The sequence below is a fragment of the Dendrobates tinctorius genome, unplaced genomic scaffold, assembly GCF_039654945.1.
Source record: "Dendrobates tinctorius isolate UK_male_01 unplaced genomic scaffold, ASM3965494v1 ptg000213l, whole genome shotgun sequence".
NCBI lineage: Eukaryota > Metazoa > Chordata > Amphibia > Anura > Dendrobatidae > Dendrobates > Dendrobates tinctorius.
Window position 1 is genome coordinate 5,343,966 of NW_027361880.1, and position 25,740 is coordinate 5,369,705.

Sequence of the window (25,740 nt, forward strand, 5' to 3'; positions counted from 1 at the left end):
GCAAAGGTGTGCAAAGATGACCAGGTCGCGGCTCTGCAAAGTTGTAAGGCCGAAGCCTGGTGTCACACAGCCCAAGAAGCCCCTACAGCTCGGGTGGAGTGGGCTTTCACCCCCGGAGGGGGCCATTTCTCCTGAAGACGGTAGGCTTCCAGGATGGTAGACCGAATCCAACGAGCAATTGTGGACTTGGAAGCCGGAAGACCTTTCCGGCGACCCTCAGAAATGACCAGCAAGGAATCAGATTGGCGAAAGGAAGCGGTCCTGGCAAGGTAAACACGCAAGGCTCTCACTACATCCAGTTTGTGGAGCGACTTTTCCAGAGGATGAGCAGGCGCAGGACAAAATGATGGAAGGACGATATCTTCGTTAATGTGAAAGGGGGATACCACTTTCGGAAGGAAAGAAGGAACTGGCCTGAGAACAACCTTATTTTGTTGGAGGATAAGGTAAGGAGAACGACAGGATAAGGCCGCCAGCTCAGAAACTCTCCTGATGGATGTAATGGCGATTAGAAAAGCCACCTTCCATAAAAGAAGAGACAGAGGGATATCCTGAATCGGCTCGAACGGCGCCTTCTGGAGAGCGCCAAGAACAAGATTGAGATCCCATGGATCTATCGGAGAACGATGAGGAGCCACATGGGCGACTCCTTGGAGAAAAGTCTTCACTTGCGGTAAGGAAGCTAGATCCGTCTGGAAGAGGATTGCTAGGGCAGATACCTGGCCTTTGAGAGTACTGAGGGATAGGCCCGCATCCAGGCCGGATTGGAGGAAACCAAGAATGGGAGGAATTGAGAACTATAGTGGAAAAACATCGTTTTCGTCACACCAACGAAAAAAGGCCTTCCAGTACCTATGGTAAATGCGGGAGGAAGCAGGCTTCCGAGCCTTAATCAAGGTCTGAATGACCCGGTTGGAAAACCCTGATTCCTTCAGAATCGCGGCCTCAATGGCCATGCCGTTAAACTCAGAGACTGAGAACTCTGGTGGTAAAGGGGGCCTTGCGAGAGAAGATCTGGACGGTCTGGAAGCCTCCAGGGGACGTCCGTGAGCATGTTCACCAGCTCCGAGTACCAAGGGCGTCTCGGCCAGTCTGGAGCCACTAAGATGACCGGGATGCCCTCTGACTATCTTTTTGACCACTCTTGGGATCAGGGCAAGCGGAGGAAAAAGGTAAGGTAGGTGGAACTGGGACCACGGGATTACTAGGGCGGCGTAACCGACGGCTAATGGATCCCTGGACCTGGCTACAAAGTGAGGAACCTTGTTGTTCATCCGAGAGGCCATGAGATCGACGTCCGGGGTGCCCCAGCGCTGGCATATCTGACTGAAGACTGTGGGATGAAGGGACCATTCGCCTGACGCTAGCCCTTTCGACTCAAGAAGTCAGCTGCCCAGTTTTCCACCCCTGGAATGTGAACGGCGGAAATCGCCGGCACGTGACGCTCTGCCCAACGAAATAACCTTGCCACTTCCGACATCACCTGCCTGCTGCGAGTACCGCCCTGGTGGTTTATGTACGCCACGGCCGTGGCGTTGTCTGACTGAATGCGGACCGGCTTGCCTACTAGCAGATGCTGCCAACGAAGGAGAGCGAGAAAGATTGCCCTGATCTCCAGAAGGTTGATGGGCAGAAGAGTCTCCTGGGCGTTCCAACGCCCTTGGGCAGTTCTCTGATAATAGACCGCCCCCCATCCTAGGAGACTGGCATCGGTGGTGATGACCTGCCACCGAGGCGGGAGAAAGGATCTTCCGCGGAGAACTGATGCCGACAACGTCCACCAAGTCAGCGATTGTTTGACTCTGAGCGGAAGAAGAATGGGGTGATCCAGAGAAAACGAGGTCTTGTCCCAGACTGACAGGAGGAACAGTTGGAGAGGGCGAGAGTGGAATTGCGCAAATGGCACTGCTTCCATAGAGGCTATCATCTTCCCCAGGACTCTCATGCAGGACCGAAGGGACATGACCCTCGAGCGCCGAAGGGACTGGATCCCCTTGCGAAGGGTTGAAAACTTGTCCCTCGGTAAGAACACTCGGGCCAGATTCGTATCGAACTCCATGCCCAAAAAGGTCAGACGCTGGGTAGGGCACAGAGTGGACTTGTCCTTGTTGACTATCCATCCCAGGCATCTGAGGGCATCCAAGGTTATGTGAAGGCTGTGAAGACAGTCTTGGCGGGACGAGCCCTTGATCAGATGATCGTCCAGGTAAGGGATGATAAGAATCCCTCTGGATCGAAGGATGGCCATCACTGTTGCCATCACCTTCGTGAAGACACGAGGGGCGGAGGCTAGGCCGAAGGGAAGGGCCGCGAACTGATAATGGTTGTTCTGAATCGCAAAGCGGAGGTATCTCTGATGCCGCCGAGAAATGGGGATGTGGAGGCAGGCATCCTGTATATCCACCGAGCAGAGAAACTCTCCGGGCTCCATTGAGGCTATTACCGAACGCAGAGACTCCATCTTGAAATGGCGGATCTTCACGTGGCGATTGAGCAGCTGGAGGTCCAAAATTGGGCGAAGTGAGCCGTCCTTTTTCGGGACTACAAAGAGATTCGAGTAGAACCCTAAAAACTGCTCGTTTGTAGGAACGGGAACGATGACCCCGGCGGAAAGGAGAGAGGAGACGGCCTGAAGGAACCCTGGAACCTGTGATCGCTGTTTTGGGGTTCGGGACAGACAGAAACGACTGTTTGGGAGGGAAGAAAACTCGATCTTGTATCCGGATGTGATGATTTACCTGACCCAAGCGTCGTCGACAACGGATAGCCACGCGTCCTTGAAAAAGGAAAGTCTGCCTCCCACCCTGGAAAGCTTTCCAGGTGGGGGTGACCCGTCACTTAGATGAAAACCTTCCGGATCGAGAGCCTGAGGACCTGGAAGGCTGACCCCTGGATCTCCAGCGAGGGGCCGGCTTATACGACGGCTTTCTCCGGTCATTGGAAGCAGTGTTACGGTCCTGCTGGGATGAACCGTCTGTGGGAGAGAAGGGTCGAAAGGACGTAAAAGGCCGAGAAGCCCTCTTGTTAAAGAACCTCTTAGGGCGGGACTGGGGAAGGGAAGTGCTCTTTCCACCAGTGGCATCCGAGATTAACTGATCCAGCTTGGCGCCAAAGAGCCTAGTGCCATGAAATGCCAGGTTGGTGAGTGACTTCTTTGAGGTAGTATCCGCATTCCAAGACTTCAACCAAAGAATGCGGCGTATTGCCACAATGTTGCTGTTAGCTCTAGCAACGCACCCTGCCACGTCCAAGGAGGCGGCCAGAAGGTACTTGCCTGCGTGATTAATTTGGTCTGCTAAATCTGCCAGCTCGTCCTGAGGAGCTGCCGCTGAAACGCCCCTGCGCAGAATTTTCGCCCAAGCCGAAATGGCTTTTGCCACCCAAGCGGATGCGAAGATAGGGCAGAGGGATGCACCGGATGCCTCAAAGATAGACTTAGCCAACGACTCTATTTGCCTGTCTGATGGGTCCTTGAGAGAAGCTCCGTCCGGAAGGGAAAGGACCGTCTTAGAAGAGATACGAGAAACTGGTGGATCTACCTCGGGAGCTTTGGTCCATTTCGTGACTAGATCCGCATCAAAGGGATAAAGTACATCTAAGTACTTGCGGCCTGAGAAACGTTTCTCAGGATGTTGCCAGTGGTTGGCTAAGGAAGTGTCGAAATCCTTATTAGGGAAGGTTCGAGATGGAGGCCTAGCCTTCTTAAGGGAAACAGAGAATTCCTGAGGGGGGGGCCTTATCCTCCTTAATCTTGAGTGTTTGGTATATAGCCGATATGAGACTATCTACCATCTCCCGAGTTCTAGCTATGTCGTCCGCCTCTGAGTCTGATCCAGATTGTGAATCCTCGTCTGACCCCGGATCGTCTGCCGATGAGGGAGACGAGGAGCGTAGCCTGAGAGAAGCAAAGGGACCCTGCGAACCGGAAGAAGAGCCAGACAGGACCCGCTTCCTAGAGCCCCTACTTGGTCTGTCCGTCTGAGGGCCACGGTCCGGTGCTGGCGACTCACTATGCGAGGCGGTCGGTGCACAGGTGACTGCAGATAACTGAGGTAACCGCTCTAAGACCTGGACCAGCAATTGAGACACCTTTGTCAGCTCAGAAACTGACTGAGACATCGCCACGGCCCACTCCGGGGGTGGGGTGGTCTCCACCCGGGGTTCGGAGTGCTCCTGAGGGGCCGACATGGTGGAAGGGCTGCAGGACAGGCAGAGGGGAGACGACTGACCCGAAGCCCACTTCTTTTTACAGCACGCGCAGGCGTAGTGAGTAGCGGTGGGTCTGGAGCAGAAGGCCCTTGCAGGGTTGTGCATAAGTCTCAGTGGCAGAAAAAACACAGCCTGAGGAAACTGCGGGGGAGGGCTAAGTTAGGCGTCAGGGATAGTCAGCGTCTAGCCTACCGAGGATCAGAAGCGATGTGTCCCCCAGGCGAGGTCCGGAGAGAAGGAGGAAGAAGCTCGGCAATCCAGGAAGGAACGCTAGCGGTGGGCGGGGCTAAGCCACCGCACCGCGCGATTGGCTGAGACCCCAGAGGGGAGGGGGACGGCTAAAGACACTGACAGGGCTGAAATGAAAGCAGCTCTGAGATAGGCTGTAAAAGCACGCGGGGAAAGCGCGTGCAGGGAGAGGCAGGACCACTTTTGAAAATGAAAGTGAAAGCGCTCCCTCAGCTTTCACTAGCGACGGCGCGCCCGGGCTCGAAAGCACTCCCTCCCTGTGGGCTGAATAATGAGGACGGGGAGCGCTGACGGAGGGAGCGCTGACGGAGGAAGCGCGCCCGCCCCCTGCCGGACCCCCCCCCCCCCCGCGACAGGAGGGACGCGCGCCTGTCAGAGCGCTGGTTCAAAGAGCGGGAAATTCAAAAAGGAGGAGAGGTACTCTTGATTGCTGAATGTGGTCCTAGATTGGTCTGTGAGCGCAGGGCTGCAGGGAACGTTCAGACAAGCTTACCTAATGTCCCTGAAGAGGCTGACCACAGGGGCCCACGATAGAGCGCAGGCCGCTGGGAGAGGTGATCCTCAGTACCCGCACCGCCGTATGGTGCAGAAGACGGCTCCAATCCCCGTGTCAGGGGAAACGTCACCGCTGGCGACCGCCGTCTTCCTCTCAGCCCTGTCCTGGGAGAGGGATGAGGAGGGGAATCGGCTAGGACCGTCCATCCATGGCCCCTAGCACCCGAGGGTGATAGGGGAAGGTCCTGCCTGCGGGCCTGAGAGTTGCGATGTGGGCGATACCACATTGCTCGCTCAGCCGCATTAATAGGAAAAGCAGGATGAACTCACATCCCATTTCCTGAGCTGTATCTGAAAAAGAAAGGGGAAATTAAAAAACACAACTAAAACCTGAAAAGAAAAGGATTAAATGCGGATCTGGGGAGATCCCGGTCCGCCTCCTACAGACACTAAGCACAAACTGAGGTGCTTGGTGCCTGTCGGTGGGTGTATACTGCCGGGGAGGAGCTAAGTTTCTTGTTTTGCATAGTGTCAGCCTCCTAGCAGCAGCAGCATACACCCATGGTCATCTGTGTCCCCCAATAAGGCGATAAAGAAACATTAATAAATAACATTTCCCACATGTCTGCTTTACATCAGCACCATTTATAAAACACTAATTTTATTAGGCTTTTAGGAGGTTTAAAAATGTAGCAGTAATTTTTCATTTTTTCAAGGAAAGTTACAAAATTTATTTTTTGAAGGACCTATCCAGATTTGAAGTGACTTTAGGGGTGCTATATATTGGAAAACCCCAAAAAGTGATACCATTTAAAAACAGCACCCCCTGACATATTGAAAACTTCTGTCAGGTAGTTTATTAACCCTTCCGGTGATTTTCAGGAATTAATGCAAAGTGGTATTGCTGGAATGAAAAAATGTTTGCTTACCACCTAAATGTCGCTAACTTCTGAACTGACCACTATATCCGGGAGACTCTAAGGCCGCTATTTGGCCATGAACTGCTAAGGCAAACATCAGGACCACACAATCATAATTTCGGTGTGTCAATTAGATTAAAGCGGAAGCCCCCACAATCTTTTAACCATTTTTCCGATGTAGTCACTTGACAGCAGCAGCAAAGGGGTTAAACAGATATGGAGAATGCCAACACTGATCGTTTGTGATGCAGCAAGTTGTCAGCTGTAGTGGACAGCCGACAGCAGCTGGATTGTCACCTGTGTGGGGATGGATACTCTCTTATATCTCAGGTCAGTAAAAAGACGTATTGGCTGTCATTAAGGGGTTAACCTGCTGTTATAAAACAAACTAAATAGGGGGGAGATATTACAGACTCCCTGGAGCGGTGTTGCTCTGCATGTTCAACATAGCCAAATCCTCATATTGAAGGTTGCAAAATCTCCCAACCCAGAGCTCTGGTAGGAGAAGACACAACAAACGGAAAAGCTTATGCACATAAGCCAAAGGAGATGATGCCATAGAATACCTGGCTTCATTGGATAGTTTGACAATCATCCTCATCTACTGCACTTTTCAGTGCTAGATATCCCCTAATCCCCTGTAATACAACTCTCCAGAGTTCTCCTTCAAGTCAAATGTCTATCTTCAGATAGCACTATCGGAGTCACCTCTTTTCTTTAGGCTACCAACTGATTAACTTTGATAACCTATGAAGCACAATTTTTCATAGCTTGATGAGGAATATATTATGTCTCAGGAGCTGTGCCTGCTTCACACCTAGCAGACACCAACTGTATTACATAGCCGACAACTGCCTGTAATTACAGGTGTCGGATCATATTCCAATAGCTGTAACTTAAAAGGGAGTTCTCAAGTTTAGGGGATAACTTTCCAAGCACTGGGGGTCAGACCCAATAGTACCATCGAAGATTAGCCAAGCCCTTTGCTTGTCTATTTCCAGTGCTGCCATTAAGAATAAATGTAGTCGTAGTGTGAATGATCGACCTCAAATCCATTCAGCTTGGCTCTTGAGATCACGTGATCGATGGGAACCAATTGGTTACTATGACAGCTGGGGGCAGGCCTTTTAGAAGGCCAAATTGATTACCTGCCATATCTGTTCCCTTGTAACACTCAGCTCAATGAAAACCACAATTTCCCAATGTATTTCAATACTTGGTATATAGCATAAGCAATCGAATAATTGCAGGCTCAAGTCACAGAATTGCAGTTTTCCCAAACTCCACAGTAGCAAAAACGCATGTAATCCACCAATCACTATCAGTACAGTTATGTCAAAACCTAGCACAAGGAAGGATCAAAAAGAAAGCAGCTTTATTTAACATATGAAATACCAACATGATCCAAAAGACGGCAGTGTGAAAAACATGATAAAAATGCATGTAAAAAAACCCCCTGAAATCAAAACTTCATCGAAAAAAATGCAAATAAGGCTGGTTTCACACGTCAGTGTCCAGTACGTGTGGTGACAGTTTTCTCACGTACCGGAGACACTGACACACATTGACCCATTCAAATGAATGGGTCTATGAACATGTCAGCGTGTTTTCACGGACCGTGTGCAAAGCACGCTGACATGTCCGTTTTTGAGCGACAGCACAGATCACATGGACCCATACAAGTCAATGGGTCCGTATTAACACGTACCACACATGGATGGCATCCGTGTGCCAACCGTGTGCATTTTAAAAGTCATAGGGTTAACATTGAAACAAATTGTTTTAATACACGGACACCTTGGACAGCATATGGATAGCACACGGATCACACACAGATGTACACACGGATGGCACACGAATGTGACAAATTGATACACAGACACGGATAGCTCCGATACAGTTCTTTCCAGTACCGGAAATATCAGGACGTGTGAAACCAGCGTAACTCAAATTTACTTCATAGGCGAAGAAATGGTGCCAGAAAATCTGCAACATCAAAAACTCACCAAAAGTTCATTGTGGGAATATAGACTCTGCTGGCACCGGAGAGTCCGCACAGTACATGCAATGTGAACATTCACAATTCTGCAGTCACATGGAGTGACTGCAGAGTTGTAGACTAAGGCTTCACAACCCCTTCAAGAGAAGTGTTGAGGCGTAATTTTGCAAATGCAGAGGATGCACAAATCCAGCAAGTAGCCAAAAGAACTGTTTTTCATTTTATTAATTTTCTTTTAAAAGGAACCTGTCAGCAGGATTGTGTACAGTAACCTACATACACAGTCAGGTCAGCACAGTTATAATGGTTAAAATGATACCTTGGTTAATGAAATCAGTCTTGTGGTTTTTTTAATCTTCATTTGCAGTTTTGAGGTAATGATATGCTTGTGCTCTGGAGTGGCCTGTGGGAGGTCTTCATGTGGTGCTCTGATTAGGTACTCACCAGAATGGCTTTTGACAGGTCACTGAACCCTCACTGACCTGCCCCCCCTATTTTATATAATGAATATTATATATAGATATATCTTGAAGCGCTGCGACATGATCACATCCATAATATGTATGTAATTCATTTATTTGTCGTTATCCATAAATTAATTTAAAAAAAAAAAAATTCGAAAATGGCGCCTGCCGCACCTGCGCAGTTGCAACGATCGGCGATCCAATAGCTGCTACTGCGCAGGTGGCGCCACCTTTCTAGAGGCAAAAAAACTGGCTGCGCCATCTTATTGGGGACAATTTTTTGTCTCTGGCACGATGGCGCCACCTGCGCAGTAACAGATATTGGATCGCCGATAGCTGCAGGTGCGGCAGGCACCATTTTCAAAATGTTTTTTTTTTTTTTTTTTAAATGAATTTATTATGGATAACAACAAAGAAATGAATATCTAAAAGATATATCTATATATAATATTCATTATGTAAAATAGGGGGGGCAAGTCACTGAGGGATCAGTGATCTGTCAAAAGCCATACAGATGAATACCTAATCAGAGCTCCACATGAAGACCCCCCACCACAGGCTGCCCCGGACCAAGAGCATATCAGTAACACAAAACTGAAGATAAAAGATTAAACAACCACAAGACAGATTTCATCAACCAAGGTATCATTTTAATCAGTATAACCGCGCCAACCTTACACTGCCTGAAGTTTACTGAGCACAATCCTGCCGACAGGTTCCCTTTAAGATACATCACTTGCACCTTGGAACCATGCAAAAAAATAAATATCTGATGCTAGCAATTGAAACTATACAATTTTTACATAAAGTGTTTTCTAAAAGCAGCATCAAATAGCCTCTTTATTTCACTTTACAAATATATGCACTCCAATGTTTAAAAAATGAATTAAAAAAACAAAATCACATTCATTAAATTAGCAAGTAAATACTTACATTCCGCCTTCAAGTTGAGGTCCAACCTTCTCATACATTTTAATTAAGCGACTGCAGTTATACACAAACATGCCATCAAGTTCACGTTGCTCAATATTCACGCCAAAAATAAAATTTAACTCTTTTGGTTCTTTCAGGGCTCTAAAAAACAAAATACGAATAAATGATCTTAACTGTAGAATTCCTGTTCTTAATTGTACATTAAATTTGTTAGAATAGCTTTTTTGTGCTTCCGTTCAAAAGTTAAAAGAATTTACAGAAATAGGAAGCTATTTTGTCTTCAGATACAAAGGATACATGAAAGTAAGCAAATTATTCATCAATTCCCTAAAATGTTCCATTTCTGTATCTGTTGTATAGGTTCTTATAAGTCAAACTCCTGGATGACCGTTTAAACAAGGGAGGTTATTTCTTAATCTCTAGTCACTACTCATAAGTCTCCCGGCTCATTTCACTGCGTACCAATTGACTGCAAACAAATACCGTATATACTTAAGTATAAGTCGCATTTCTCAACACTCTCTTTGTGCTGAAGAAACCCCTCCCTCTGCTTATACTCAAATGAGGGTCCCAGAAGATGGTAGGGGAGCGGCAGCAGCGGAGCAGTGTGTCACAGGAGGCAGGAGTCGGCTGTTGCAGCTAAAGCCTGTGCCCACTGCTAAAGAGAAATGAATATTCACTGCGCTCGCAGTGAATATTAATTTCTCCTTAATAGCGGGTACAGTAGTAGCAGCCGCCTGTTTCCTGCAGCTGACGGACGATCACATGTGCCCACTAATTAACGGAATGAATATTCACTGCACTCCACTCCCACAGGCGTTGTGGGCCGTGGATATTCATACCCTTAAGTAGCAGGCACACGTGATCGCCCAGCTGCTGCTGGAACCGGAAAAAGACGCTGCAAGGGAGTGCAGGGATGATAAGTAGGATTGTTTGGGGTTTTTTTAATGCTTTTCTGATGGGGGCCATGCATACCAGGATAGGGAAGAGGAGGTCATGCATACCAGAATAAGGGATGAGGCCATGCATACCAGAATAGGGATGAGGAGGCCATACATACCAGGATACGGATAAGGAGGAGGCCATGCATACTAGGATAGGCGTGAGGCTATGCATACCAGGATAGGGATAAGGAGGCCATGCATACCAGGATAGGGATAAGGGGGCCATGCATACCAGGATAGGGATAAGGGGGCCATGCATACCAGGATAAGGATAAGGGGGCCACGCATACCAGGATAAGGATAAGGGGGCCATGCATACCAGGATAAGGATAAGCAGGTCATGCATACCCATGATAGAGATGAGGAGGCCATGCATACCAGGATAGGGATGAGGAGGCCATGCATACTAGTATGGGGATGAGGGGCTTATACTCGAGTTTTCACTTTTTTTTTGTGGTAAAATTAAGTTCCTCAGCTTATACTCGAGTATATACGGTACATGACATGAAACACATACTACAACCACTAAACTGAGCTTTGCCCAAAGTAAACTAGGTGACAGGGCCAAAACCTCTCCAGAGAGCCTACCGTTGCTTTGCCTCTTTAATGCGCTTTTTCACATCTGCCTCCCGACGGGCAGTAATTGCGCTATTTTGCACCTGCCTGAGAGCGGCCTGAAACAGAAAAACAACATGTAAACTGAAAAACATAAAAGCCAGATGTTACAACTGAAAGATCACCTAAACACACAAAAAATATGAAGATACTGCAATAAATAATGAAGGTAAGCTATTGGTGGTCTGAGCTCTACAAGGAGAAAGAAAGAGGAATTTTGCAATGATTTTTTACTCTGTCGCAATATTAATGTCTTCACCCCCAAGTCTGTTTACACCTTCATGACCAGACCAAATTTTACAATTCTCACCAGTGTCACTATGTGGTAACTCTGGAACGCTTCAACGGATTCCACTGATTTAGAGATTTTTTTTATGACATATTGTACTTCACCATAGTAGTAAAATTTCTTCGATATGACTTGCGATTGTGAAAAAAAAAATGAAATTTGGCAAACATTTTGAACATTTTACAATTTTCAAACTTTGAATTCTTTATGCCCTTAAAACAGAGTTATGGCACACAAAATAGCTAATAAATAACATCTCCTACATATCTACTTCACATCAGCACAATTTTTCAAACTAAATTTTTCATTTGTTAGGAAGTTATAAGAGTTAAGTGTTGAGCAACGATTTCTAATTTTTACAACAAAATTTTTTTTTTTTTAGGGACCACATTACATGTGAAGTGACTTTGAGGGGTCTATATGACAGAAAATACCCAAAAGTGACACCATTCTAAAAACTGCACCACTTAGGGTGCTTAAAGCCACATTCAAGAAATGTTTTAACCCTTCACATGCTACACAGGAACTGAAGCAATGTGTAAGGAAAAAATGCACATTTAACATTTTTTCACTAAAATTTTACTTTAGACCCAATTTTTTTTTTATTGGCAGGAATTGAGAGCATACGCCATGTCACGTTTGTAGAGCCACTGATGTGAGTAAACAATGACCTGAGACCTGAATGGAGGCTGCACATCCTGAGCAACTGAAGGATCTTCTGCCTGATCATCTCAAGGACCTTCACAAAGGAACTGCAAAAGGGGGTAGTGTGTGTTTGTGTAGGTATATGTGCACATTTACATGCGCATTTGTAGCAGAGCTGTGTGCATTTAAATTTGCATATGTAGCAGAGCAGTGTGTATTTAAATCTACATATGTAGCAGAGCAGTGTGTATTTAAAAGGGAACCTGCTAGATCTCCCAATGCCCTCCAACCCAGCATCATTCACTTATTTATAAGTAAATTCCCTGCCTAACCATCCCTGTATAACATTTTTCTGTAAAAATGAGGTTTACAAAAGCTTATATATTGTCCCCATTTCCTATGCTAATTAGGGCTTTGACTAGTCGATGGGGCGTTAATTGCCCCAAACTAGTCAGTCCTCTTTCTCCGCTATCACACCCCTGTGATTAGAAGTACTACACCATCATATTAAATAGTGCAGATTTCTGCTAGCAGTGCAGGGGTTTATCCGTTCAGTTGAGAGCTTCTGGAGCTTTCCTGCTTTGATGATCTCAACTGTTCAGTATTGGCCACTCCCCTCTGCTATACATACTTGCCTCTGGCAATCAGGGATGCCAGTGTTCATTTCATACTGCCTGGTTCTGGAGTTGTAGGTGTTGGCTGTTTGAAGAGGAATTTGGAGTGTTGTTCGGAATACTGTTGCTTAGTGATTTATCTGTGTACATATCCTCATCCTCCCATTTGATTTTTCCTTCTTTTACTTCCCAGTGTAACCCTTGTTAATCTGGTTTGTGTATTCTAATTCACTACAACTTCCAACTTCCCTGGGTGGGGAAAGAGACAGGTAAGGGCTGATTTAAGAGCTTGGCAAGGCACGTAGCCACAGTATCCTAACGGTCAGAAGTAATCCTCGGAGCAGCGGCCACTAGCTTTAGGGATAGGGAAGGAGCCCCTAGCTCTGGGATATCCTGCAACAGTGCTGATACAGACAACTTGTTTAATACACTGGTGAAGAGTGTAAGATACGCCAGCTAGTGACCAAAAGCAAGACCTAATGGGTCTTGTGTCAGTGTGAAATTTGCAGGTCTAGTACACTGCAATAATTCAAGTATATAGACCCTAGGATATTGCATGGTTTTGGCTTGCCATAGCAACTACTGTGCATTCCGCAATCTTGTCATGGAGGGCCGATTGAGAAAGGGTGCCCCCTCCCTCTCAGAACCATCAAGATGCTGAGGTCACTATTGACCATTGCGTTTGGAGAGTTCAACAGTCAGAATCGGTGCAAACAACTAACCCTGGCTATGGCTGCTGTAGCTTTGCTATCAGTAAGGACTCATTCGAGTATAACTTGGATGAATGTAATCCAATGTTTTAATCAGTTAACACTCGGCTCAATGTTATACTATGAGATAGTGCCGACTAGAGGGTTTTTTTGTCATGCCAATTTGGCATGAGACAAAGATAAGAAAGAAGAAAAAATGCAGCTTGCTGCGAGTGCATTCGATATTGGACCATGCATAACAATCGTACAAGTCTATGGGTGAATGTAAAACACAGGATGTCATCCGAATGCAGCAGATTTACGCAAGCAAACAATGGGGAAATTAAGTTCACAGTCTTCCCCACATTTTTGATCCGATTCTTTCGCATGAGAAAATTGGACCACACTAAGATGACACTTGGATGAAACTCAGCGTTTAGCTGAGTGTTAGTAGCATACAGTAATTGGCAAGATTCTCTCATATGAGAGAACATACGTCTAAGTGATCACAGCCCACAGCACTGACTGTACAGGCACTGCTTTTATGACCAAAATATCACCATGTACACCACGTTGCATAAACTCCCTCCTATTCATGACGTACATGTAGATAAAATATCGGGAAAGAGTTAAAGGGAACCTGTCACACCCCCCCCCCCACCCCGGCGTTTTTAAGTAAAAGAGCCACCTTGTGCCCCCCTGTCAATTATCAGGTATGTCTGACCAATTTTATAAACGATTATTTCTGCGGTGGAGGGTACCCTAAATAAAAGAGCCACCTTGACAGAATGCAGCATTAGTGCTGCACAAGGTGGCTCTTTTACTTAAAAACGCTGGGGGGGGCAGGTTCCCTTTAATAGTAAGAATTACTGCACTTTTCAGACTATAAAACGCACTTTTTTATCCAAAAATATTAAGGAAAATGGGAGATGCGTTTTATAGTCCGGATGTACCTGCTCTGGCTGTGGTGTAGCGGTAGAGTGGCAGGATTACAGGAGGCAGGAGCCGGCGGCTGCGGTATACTCATGTGCCCGCTACTAAAGAGAAATTAACATTCACTGCGTTCCACGCCCATGGGCATAGAGGGTCGTGAATATTCATTTCTCTTTAGTAGCATTCTGGTATGCAGGGCCCTATCAGAAAACAAACAAAAAAAAAAACAAAACACATTACACTTACCTTCACACGCTCCCTCGCAGCGTTTTGTTCCTGTGCCAGCAGCTGCTTTATGCTTGTAAGAAGCGCAATGGCAGGGAGGTCATGCTCTGCTCACAAGCCGAAGGACAGCTGCCATAATACGCACTGCTCCCCACGCCGGGACTATGTGCGTGGAGGGCAGTGAGTATTCATTGCTCTTCAGTAGCGAGCACAGTGTCAGCCGCAGGCTTCCTGCAGCTGCCGGGCTTTCACATGTCCCTGCCACTAAAGGAAATGAATATTCACTTCTCGCCACTCCCATGGGCGTGAAATGTACAGAAAATTCATTCCCTTTAGTAGCGAGCACATGTGAAAGCACGGCAGCTCCAGGAAGCCTTCGACTGACACTGTGCGCTCTACTGAAGAGCAATGAATCCTCATTGCACTCCATGCACATAGTTCCGCCATGGAGAGCAGTGTTAATATTCTGGCAGCTGTCCTTCTGCTTGTAAGCAGCGCATAACGTTCCTGCCATGAGCTGCTTACAAGCATAAAGCAGCTGCTGGCACCTAACAAGACGCTGAGAGGAAACGCAGGAATGTAAGTGTAATGTTTTGGGTTTTTTTTCCATGTGATGGGCCCTGCATACCAGGATGGGGAAGAGGGCCAATAATACCAGGATAAGGGTGGGGCCATGCATAACAGGACAGGGATGGTGGCCAATCATACCAGGATAAGGATGGGGCCCTGGATACAAAAATGGGGACATGCATACCAGGATAAGGATAAGGTAGCCCATGCACACAAGGATGGAGATGAGGGGTGGCCCATGCACACAAGGATGGAGATGAGATGGTCATGCATACCTGCATGGGGGGGGGGCAATGCCTGCCATGATGGGGATAAGGGGGCCATGCATACCAGGATAGGGATGAAGAGTACATGGATACCAGGATAGGGATGAGGAGACCATATATACCAGGATAGGGGATATTAAGTACAGAATTGACAACATTTTTTGCTTCAAATTTTTTTTTCTAGTTTCCGCCTCTAAAATCTTGGTGCGTCTTATGGTGTGATGCGTCTTCTAGTCCGAAAAATATGGTACTGTGTATAAAATTAGCAAAATCAGCCTTACCCTGGATTCCCGGGACAGGTCGCCGCCAAGACGAGACTCCAGGGATCGTGCTTTACTCTCTGCCTCCCGAGCTTTCTCCTCCGCTGTCAAAAAAGAAGAGTGACACTTAGCGACTAAAGCTATTTTGACTTGCAGCTTTTTAGGTTGTATTTTTATTCAAATTAAAATCTGCTTTTCACAGTACCAGCAAAAGCTTATACAAAGAAAAAAATGTGGGTTTCTTTCAATATTTGCATCACAGAGAAAAATGATATACACATACTGCATGGTACTTTAATTGTACCAATTTGTTTTTTTTTTTTGTTTTTTTTTAAAGTGATGTTAAAATCTGTTCGGCATAATAAAAAGGCTAAAAACAGTCATTTAAATAAAAAATAAACAAGTAAAACCCATACATATTATTACAAGCATAATAAACAGGTCCATTTATTCAATACTCATCAAGTTATTTGGTGTGAAACGTGATCTGAGTAAGAGTCTAAAGGATCTCAAATAATAATAAAAATACAACATCAAAAATATCCCCTCTTGCCCAACAGTACCAATTTTTGACATGTGTTCTGCCTTCTTCACTTCCTGTTCAGCTCGTGTTTTGAAACGATTTGATGTATATTTGTACATTCTAAAAAGAAACAATATATGTGTAAAACACTATGCTAAAACATGCAAAAATGCTCACACTGTAAAGCATTTGGTATATTTTTATACCAGATGCATTGATAGACACCATTAACCTAATGGGATAGGTACATTGAAGTTCCATCACTGTGACAGTAAAAATGGCACTGCATATGTTGGGCTTTTTTTGCAGTCAAAATTATTAAAATCCCTGATGAGAAGACCAAACAAAAATGTGAAACATAATGCATATAAAACAAATAGAATGTTTTGATAACACATTTTTGGGTTTAAATTTGGTTTGTTGTCACTTACCTGGGCTTGAAAAGACAACAAGACAATCGTTTGGTTTGAACCTTGTGACCATGAACGAAAATTCTCATTCTTGGATCAATATAAAGGACAGCAGCATAGGCTCGAAATGAACGCTTCTCTGGTTTCCTATAAGTAAAAAAAAAAAGTGTTCAAAAAGATATATATATATATATATATATATATATATATCACACACATACACTATATATATATATATATATATATATATATATATATATATATATATATATATATATATATACACATATATATACACATATTATATACATACACACACATACACATGGCAGCACGGTGGCTCAGTGGTAAGCACTGCAGCCTTGCAGCGTTGGAGTCCTGGGTTCAAATTACACCAAGGACAACATCTGCAATGAGTTTGTATGTTATCCCCATGTTTGCGGGGGTTTCCTCCAGGTTCTCCATTTCCTCCCACATTCCAAAGACATACTGGTAGGGGATTTATTTAGACTGTCAGCCCCATCGGGGACAGCAATGATAATGTGAGCAAACTGTAAAGTGCTGCGGAATAGGTTGCCTCTATATAAAAAATAAAGATAGATACAGTGGGGAAAAAAAGTATTTAGTCAGTCAGCAATAGTGCAAGTTCCACCACTTAAAAATATGAGAGGCGTCTGTAATTTACATCATAGGTAGACCTCAACTATGGGAGACAAACTGAGAAAAAAAAAATCCAGAAAATCACATTGTCTGTTTTTTTTTCATTTTATTTGCATATTATGGTGGAAAATAAGTATTTGGTCAGAAACAAAATTTCATCTCAATACTTTGTGATATATCCTTTGTTGGCAATGACAGAGGTCAAACGTTTTCTGTAAGTCTTCACAAGGTTGCCACACACTGTTGTTGGTATGTTGGCCCATTCCTCCATGCAGATCTCCTCTAGAGCAGTGATGTTTTTGGCTTTTCGCTTGGCAACATGGACTTTCAACTCCCTCCAAAGGTTTTCTATAGGGTTGAGATCTGGAGACTGGCTAGGCCACTCCAGGACCTTGAAATGCTTCTTACGAAGCCACTCCTTCGTTGCCCTGGCGGTGTGCTTTGGATCATTGTCATGTTGAAAGACCCAGCCACGTTTCATCTTCAATGCCCTTGCTGATGGAAGGAGGTTTGCACTCAAAATCTCATGATACATGGCCCCATTCATTCTTTCATGTACCCGGATCAGTCGTCCTGGCCCCTTTGCAGAGAAACAGCCCCAAAGCATGATGTTTCCACCACCATGCTTTACAGTAGGTATGGTGTTTGATCGATGCAACTCAGTATTCTTTTTCCTCCAAACACGACAAGTTGTGTTTCTACCAAACAGTTCCAGTTTGGTTTCATCAGACCATAGGACATTCTCCCAAAACTCCTCTGGATCATCCAAATGCTCTCTAGCAAACTTCAGATGGGCCCGGACATGTACAGGCTTAAGCAGTGGGACACGTCTGGCACTGCAGGATCTGAGTCCATGGTGGCGTAGTGTGTTATTTATGGTAGGCCTTGTTACATTGGTCCCAGCTCTCTGCAGTTCATTCACTAGGTCCCCCCGCGTGGTTCTGGGATTTTTGCTCACCGTTCTTGTGATCATTCTGACCCCACGGGGTGGGATTTTGCGTGGAGCACCAGATCGAGGGAGATTATCAGTGGTCTTGTATGTCTTCCATTTTCTAATTATTGCTCCCACAGTTGATTTCTTCACTCCAAGCTGGTTGGCTATTGCAGATTCAGTCTTCCCAGCCTGGTGCAGGGCTACAATTTTGTTTCTGGTGTCCTTTGACAGCTCTTTGGTCTTCACCATAGTGGAGTTTGGAGTCAGACTGTTTGAGGGTGTGCACAGGTGTCTTTTTATACTGATAACAAGTTTAAACAGGTGCCATTACTACAGGTAATGAGTGGAGGAAAGAGGAGACTCTTAAAGAAGTAGTTACAGGTCTGTGAGAGCCAGAAATCTTGATTGCTTGTTTCTGACCAAATACTTATTTTCCACCATAATATGCAAATAAATTGAAAAAAAAAAAACAGACAATGTGATTTTCTGGATTTTTTTTTCTCAGTTTGTCTCCCATAGTTGAGGTCTACCTATGATGTAAATTACAGACGCCTCTCATCTTTTTAAGTGGTGGAACTTGCACTATTGCTGACTGACTAAATACTTTTTTTCCCCACTGTATATACAATATATTACACATACACACCCACACACATATACAACATTGTACAAGATATTTAGGTCACTGAAATGTCCATAAGCTATGCTCTTTTACGATGTTAAAGTGTTAAACTCCTAAGTATGTAAGTGCCATTGCGAAATGTTGAATCCTACAACCATTTGTGTGGATTTTTAGGTGATTGGGAAGTAATGTCTTGCTGAAAAGCCTGATCGTTTTCCAAGTTTCAGCCTTGTGGTAGACAAATTCATTAGGTTATGATTTTGATAAAAAACAGTAAACCAACACCAGAACAACAAATCACGATTTATGGAAATGTCATCTAACTACTGATTTATGACCCAAGCGCAAATCTTATGTAGCAAAAAAAATCTGATGACTCATATGAGCCAACATGCTTTTTTTTTTTTTTTTTTTGTTGTTGTTTTACCCATGTTGGCAGATTGATGACTTGAGAAGATTCTCTGATTGTGGGAGTGATTGGTCAGGAGACCGCAAGTATGCAATTTTCATACTTCCAGACACATTCTGACTAGACTTGACCGGCCTTGCTCAAAACACCTGCATTAAGTGGAGGCAGCGTCCACTGAATCGGATGTGGCGGCATATATACAAACCACATACTTAATTAGAGTGTCTATTCTATAGAGTTCACTTTTCCTTGCAACTTTATATTTGCCTTGCATTGCATTTGGGAAGCTTGTATTTTTACAGAATAAGCTTAGTGGTAATGCAAAAAAAAAAAATGTAAAAACCATAATGAATGCAATAAAGAAATAGAGTTTTGTACTTCTAAAGTGTGTAATTTTACACCTATTTTCAGCTTCTTCTCACTTACGTTCCTTCAGGTGTGGTGCCAGCCATCTGTATATCTTTTGGATCAGACACTATATCAAGCTCTGGTTCTCCAGAGTCCACCAACTTCAAATTGAAAATGACAACTAATGTACCTACGAACATCACAAAGAGATAAGTCAATTTATTTTCAGTTGAAGTTTGAAAGGAAAAAAAAAAATCCATATAATGAAATTAATGTATTTTACCTGAATCTCCAGTAATTTTACTGAACTGTTCCATCACCTCCTTGTGGGATCGAAACGGAGAGTACTTGTAGATTAGTTCCGTTTCAACGGAAAATTTTTCCATGTTATCTGTCAATGCCTCACCAGTTTTTGAATTCCATGTTGGAAGTGGGACAATCACCTACATCAGGGTTTAAGGAGACGGAAAATAGGTAATTTACACAAGGTAACAAAATATTAGGAAAAAGACAGCAAGTTGGCACTTGCCACACACAGTAGTCTAGGAAGCTAGCTCTGTTCCCTGTGGTTTAATCCCTTAGATACCGCTGTCCATTGATGACCCATTGCTGATTCAGGCTTTTTTTTTTTTTTACTTCTAATCACTGGGCTCGGCAGTCTAGTGCCAACTACATTGGCATCACTGCCAAGTGAAGTGATCGGTTGCAGCAATCTTGTGTCCATTCGTTCTGACGCTACTAAGGCCGGTTTCACATTAGCGCTTTTTCAGCGCACGCACGGCCGGGGGTAGCTCCGCCCCCGAGCCAGCTCTCTGCCTGGCGTGCCCGCCCCTTGCTTGTAGCGCCGCCTACTAGCGGACAGCGGCGCCTGCGATCGGCGCACCCTATCTTTAGCATAGGGTGCGCAGATCGTGCGCAGGCCGTGCGCTAGTTGCGCTTTGACCTGCGCTGCGCACTTTTGACGGTGCGCCGTGCGCGCCAAAATCCGAAAAGTTTGATTTTGGCGCGCACGGCGCACCGTCAAAAGTGCGCAGCGCAGGTCAAAGCGCAACTAGCGCACGGCCTGCGCACGATCTGCGCACCCTATGCTAAAGATAGGGTGCGCCAATCGCAGGCGCTGCTGTCCGCTAGTAGGCGGTGCTACAAGCAAGGGGCGGGCACGCCGGGCAGAGAGCCGGCTCGGGGGCGGAGCTACCCCCGGCCGTGCGTGCGCTGAAAAAGCGCTAATGTGAAACCGGCCTAATACAGCCAGGAGAGGCAGCAGTAGACATGCATAGAGTAGCTTTCACACTAGAAAAGGACGTAGAAAACATATTTGCAGTTTAAGCCATGACCACACAGAATATACTTTTATGTGAATTTCATGGATCGTCTAGTATTAGAAGCAGCCACTGGATCAGAAAGCTCAATAGTTCAGAGAAGAGCTGTGACAAATTGTAATCCTCACAGACAGTACTGAGCTTTCCCTTTTGTAATGTTGCTAAAGGGGTTCTGTTAGCTCAGTAGTAAGACAAATCCTTAACCCCTTCATGACCCAGCCTATTTTGGCCTATTTTGACCTTAATGACCTGGCCATTTTTTGCAATTCTGACCAGTGTCCCTTTATGAGGTAATAACTCTGGAACGCTTCAACGCATCTTGGCAATTCTGAGACTGTTTTTTCGTGACATATTGGGCTTCATGTTAGTCGTAAACTTAGGTCGATAATTTTTGCGTTTGTGAAAAAATCAGAAATTTGGCGAAAATTTCGCAATTTTCAAATTTTGAATTTTTATTCTGTTAAACCAGAGAGTGATGTGACACAAAATAGTTACTAAATAACATTTCCCACATGTCTACTTTACATCAGCACAATTTTGGAAACAATTTTTTTTTTTGTTAGGAAGTTATAAGGGTTAAAAGTTGACAAGCGATTTCTCATTTTTACAACAATATTTACAAAACCATTTTTTTTTAGGGACCACCTCACATTTGAAGTCACTTTGAGGGGTCTATATGGCAGAAAATACCCAAAAGTGACACCATTCTAAAAACTGCACCCCTCAAGCTACTCAAAACTACATTCTAGGAGATTATTAACCCTTCAGGTGCTTCACAGGAACTAAAGCAACGTGGAAGGAAAAAATGGACATTTTATTTTTTGCAACACAAATTTTCTTTTATCATTAATTTTTTTCATTTTCACATGGGCTACAGGATAAAATGGATCCTAAAATTTGTTGGGCAATTTCTCCTGAGTACACCGATACCTCATATGTGGTCATAAACCACTGTTTGGGTGCACGGCAGGGCTCTGAAGGGAAGGAGCACATTTGACTTTTTGAATGGAAAATATGCTGGAATATTTAGCGCTTGCCATGTCGCGTTTGGAGAGTCGCTGTGCGCCTAAGCACTGGAGCTTCCCCACAAGTGACCCCATTTTGGAAACTAGACCCCCCAAGAAACTTATCTAGATACATAGTGATCACTTTGAACCCCCAGGTGCTTCACAAATTGATCCGCAAAAAAAAAAAAAGTACTTTTTTTTCACAAAAATTATCTTTTAGCCTCAGTTTTTTCATTTTCACGTGGGCAACAGGATAAAATGGATCCTAAAATTTGTTAGACAATTTCTCCTGAGTACACCGATTCCTCATATGTGGTCATAAACCACTGTTTGAGCGCACGGCAGGGCCCGGAAGGGAAGGAGCACCATTTGACTTTTTGAATGGAAAATTCGCTCCAATCGTTATCGGACACCATGTCGCGTTTGGAGAGCCCCTGTGTACCTAAACATTGGAGCTCCCCCACAAGTGACACCATTTTGGAAACTAGACCCCTTAAGGAACTTATCTAGATGTGTAGGGAGCACTTTGAACCCCCAAGTGCTTCACAAAAGTTTATAACGTAGAGCAGTGAAAATAAAAAATCATTTTTTTTCCTCAAAAAATGATTTTTTAGCACGCTATTTTTTATTTTCACAAGGGTAACAGGAGAAATTTGACCACAAAAGTTGTTGTCCAGTTTGTCCTGAGTACGCTGGTACCCCATATGTGGGGGGGGAACCACTGTTTGGGCGCACGGCAGGGCTCAGAAGGGAAGGAGTGCCATTTGACTTTTTGAAATGAAAATTAGCTCCAATCGTTAGCGGACACCATGTCGTGTTTGGAGAGCCCCTGTGTGCCTAAACTTTGGAGCTCCACCACAAATGACCCCATTATGGAAACTAGACCCCCTAAGGAACTTATCTAGATGCATAGTGAGCACTTTGAACCCCCAGGTGCTTCACAGAAGTTTATAACGCAGAGCCGTGAAAATAAAAAATATTTTTTTTTCTTAAAAAAAAATATTTTTAGTCCGCAATTTTTTATTTTCACAGGGGTACCAGGATAAATTGGACCCCAAAAGTTGTTGTACAGTTAGTCCTGAGTACACTGGTACCCCATATGTGGGGGAGGACCACTGTTTGGGCACACGTCGGGGCTCAGCAGGGAGGTAGTGACATTTTGAAATGCTGACTTTGATGGCATGGTCTGAGGGTGTCATGTTACATTTGCAGTGCCCCTGTGTGCCTAAACAGTAGAAACCCCCCACATGTGACCTCATTTTGGAAACTAGACCCCCCAATGAACTTATCTAGATGCATAGTGAGCACCTTGAACCCCCAAGTGCTTCACAGAAGTTTATAACGCAGAGCCGTGAAAATAAAAAATCATTTTTTTCCCTCAAAAAAAAGATTTTTAACCCACAATTTTTTTTCACAAGAGTAACAAAATGAATTGGACCCCAAAAGTTGTTGTCCAGTTTGTCCTGAGTACGCTGGTACCCCATATGTGGGGGGGAACCATTGTTTGGGCACACGTCAGGGCTCGGAAGGGAAGTACTGACATTTTGAAATGCTGACTTTGATGGAATGGTCTGCGGGCGTCATGTTACATTTGCAGAGCCCTTGATGTACCTAAACTGTGGAAACCCCCCACAAGTGACCCCATTTTGGAAACTAGACCCCATAAGGAAGTTGCCTAGATGTGTAGTAAGCACATTGAACCCCCAAGTGCTTCACAGAAGATTATAACGCAGAGCCATGAAAATAAAAAAAAATATTTTTCCTCAAAAAATGATTTTTTAGCTCGCAATTTTTTATTTTCACAAGGGTAACAGGAGAAATTGGACCCCAAAAGTTGTTGTCCAGTTTGTCCTGAGTACGCTGGTACCCCATATGTGGGGGGGAACCATTGTTTGGGCACACGTCAGGGCTCGGAATGGAAGTAGTGACGTTTTGAAATGCAGACTTTGATGGAATAGTCTGCGGTCGTCATTACGTATGCAGAGCCCCTGATGTGCCTAAACAGTGGAAACCCCCCACAAGTGACCCCATTTTGGAAACTAGACCTTCCAAGGAACGTATGTAAGATGTGTTGTGAGCACTTTGAACCCCCAAGTGCTTCACAGAAGTTTATAATGCAGAGACGTGAAAATGAAAAAATCATTTTTTTCCACAAAAATAATTTTTTAGCCCCCAATTTTTTATTTTCCCAAGGGTAACAGGAGAAATTAGTCCCCAAAAGTTGTTGTGCAATTTTTCCTGAGTACGCTGATACCCCATATGTTGGGGTAAACCACTGTTTGGGCACACATCGGGGCTTGGAAGGGAGGGAGCACCGTTTGACTTTTTGGACGCAAAATTGGCTGGAATCAATGGTTGCACCATGTCGCGTTTGGAGACCCCCTGATGTGCCTAAACAGTGGAAACCCCTCAATTCTAACTCCAACCCTAACCCCAACACACCCCTAACCACAGCCCTAACCCCAACACATCCCTAACCACAAGCTTAACCCTAATTCCAACGCTAACCCTAATTCCAACCCTAACCCTAATTCTAACCCTAATTCCACCCTAACCCTCTTTCCAACCCTAACCCTCTTTCCAACCCTAACCCTCTTACAACCCTAACCCTCTTTCCAACCCTAACCCTCTTTCCAACCCTAACCCTCTTTCCAACCCTAACCCTAATGGAAAAATAAAAATATTTTATTAGTTGTGCCTACCTATGGGGGTGATAATCGGGGGGTTTATTTACTTTTTCTTTCATTTTGATCACTGTGAGAGTGATCGAAATGAAAGAATTTTCCAAGATGACGGTGCCCATCATCCGGACCCGAGGGACACCAGGAGGGACGGGGGGACTCAGGAGGTACCGGGGGGGGGTGAGGGAGGGATCGGAGGCTGGCGGGGAGCAGAGGCAATGGGAGGGGGGCAGATGATGACAGCGGCGGCAAATCGCCGCTGTCATTCAGTTGCGGGGGGGGGGGGGGGGGGGGGCGATCGCCGGGGGGGGGGGGGTGGAATCGGTGTCTCCAGCCATGTCCGATGCTACAGCAGCATCGGCCATGGCTGGATTGTAATATTTCATCAATTTTCATTGATGAAATATTACTATCGCTCTGATTGGCTATTTCACTTTTAACAGCCAATCAGAGCGATCGTAGCCACGTGGGGGGGCTTTAAAGTCATGACGCCACGTAGGCGTCATGGGTTGTTCTGGCACGACTTTTCAGGACGCCTACGTGGCGTCAAAGGTCGTGAAGGGGTTAATCAATCTAAAAACAGACCTGAGCCTCATCTAGCACTTTGGCTGTTTCTTACCATTCCATGAACAAGGACAGCCAAACTGCTGTATACAGTGGAGTTTTGCTTCCCTAGGGTTCTCCGTTTCCCTGGTATTTGTAGTCTCAAGATGAAGACAAAGGTTGAATACAATGGTACAACATGGAGAGGTCAGCTCCCTTGTCCACTACTCAGCAGGAACAACAATGTCTACACAAGATGACGAGTGTTACACGGAAACACAGTAAACATGTTTCACAGGTGGTAGCAGTATGTTGGGAAAGGTGTTAGGCAAGTAGTTTTGTTTGCATTTATTTTTTAAAGTATTTAGTATGATGGACCCCGTAGTTTCCTTGTGTATGGAGGTCCATCACACTGTGTGACGAGTTATGATTTTTAGAAAAAGGCTACAGGTAAGAAAGCATAGTACAATAATTCTTTTGTAATATACAGCTCTGGCAAAAATACGAAGTTACTTACCGGTAACTGTAATTCTCAGAGCCCATGACAGCACCACGGAGAGAGGGGATCCGCCCTTCAGGGACAGGGAACCCACAGATAAAACGCGATACCTCTCCCTCACATCAGTTGGTTTATAGAGCATCGGAGGGTCCCCAAGTTATTATTTATTATTATAGCGCCATTTATTCCATGGCACTTTACATGTGAGGAGGGGTATACATAATACATACAAGTACAGTAATCTTAAACAATACAAGTCATGACTGGTACAGGATGAGAGAGGATCCTGCCCGCGAGGGCTCACAATCTACAATGGGATTGGTGAGGATACAGTAGGCGAGGGTAGAGCTGGTCGTGCAGCGGTTTGGTGGATCGGTGGTTACTGCGAGTTGTAGGCTTGTCGGAAGAGGTAGGTCTTCAAGTTCTTTTTGAAGGTTTCCATGGTAGGCGAGAGTCTGAAATGTTG

General features: G+C 44.9%; 1 protein-coding gene across 5 annotated transcripts in view; it reads right to left on the reverse strand.

Moving 5' to 3' along the window:
* The window catches only part of MORC2 (MORC family CW-type zinc finger 2), a 196,131-nt gene that overhangs the window by 81,482 nt on the left and 88,909 nt on the right, over nucleotides 1-25,740 (reverse strand). For all 5 annotated transcript variants that reach the window (XR_012222267.1, XM_073554793.1, XM_073554790.1 and 2 more), the window contains exons 8-14: nucleotides 19,509-19,668; nucleotides 19,304-19,415; nucleotides 16,274-16,399; nucleotides 15,883-15,962; nucleotides 15,341-15,423; nucleotides 10,802-10,887; nucleotides 9,270-9,410 (exon numbers count right to left, since the gene is read on the reverse strand). Coding sequence is in view for 4 of the 5 variants with exons in the window: in XM_073554793.1 (XP_073410894.1) it covers nucleotides 9,270-9,410; nucleotides 10,802-10,887; nucleotides 15,341-15,423; nucleotides 15,883-15,962; nucleotides 16,274-16,399; nucleotides 19,304-19,415; nucleotides 19,509-19,668 (788 nt within the window). In the remaining variant the exon portion in view is untranslated. The remainder of the gene's footprint in view (nucleotides 1-9,269; nucleotides 9,411-10,801; nucleotides 10,888-15,340; nucleotides 15,424-15,882; nucleotides 15,963-16,273; nucleotides 16,400-19,303; nucleotides 19,416-19,508; nucleotides 19,669-25,740) is intronic.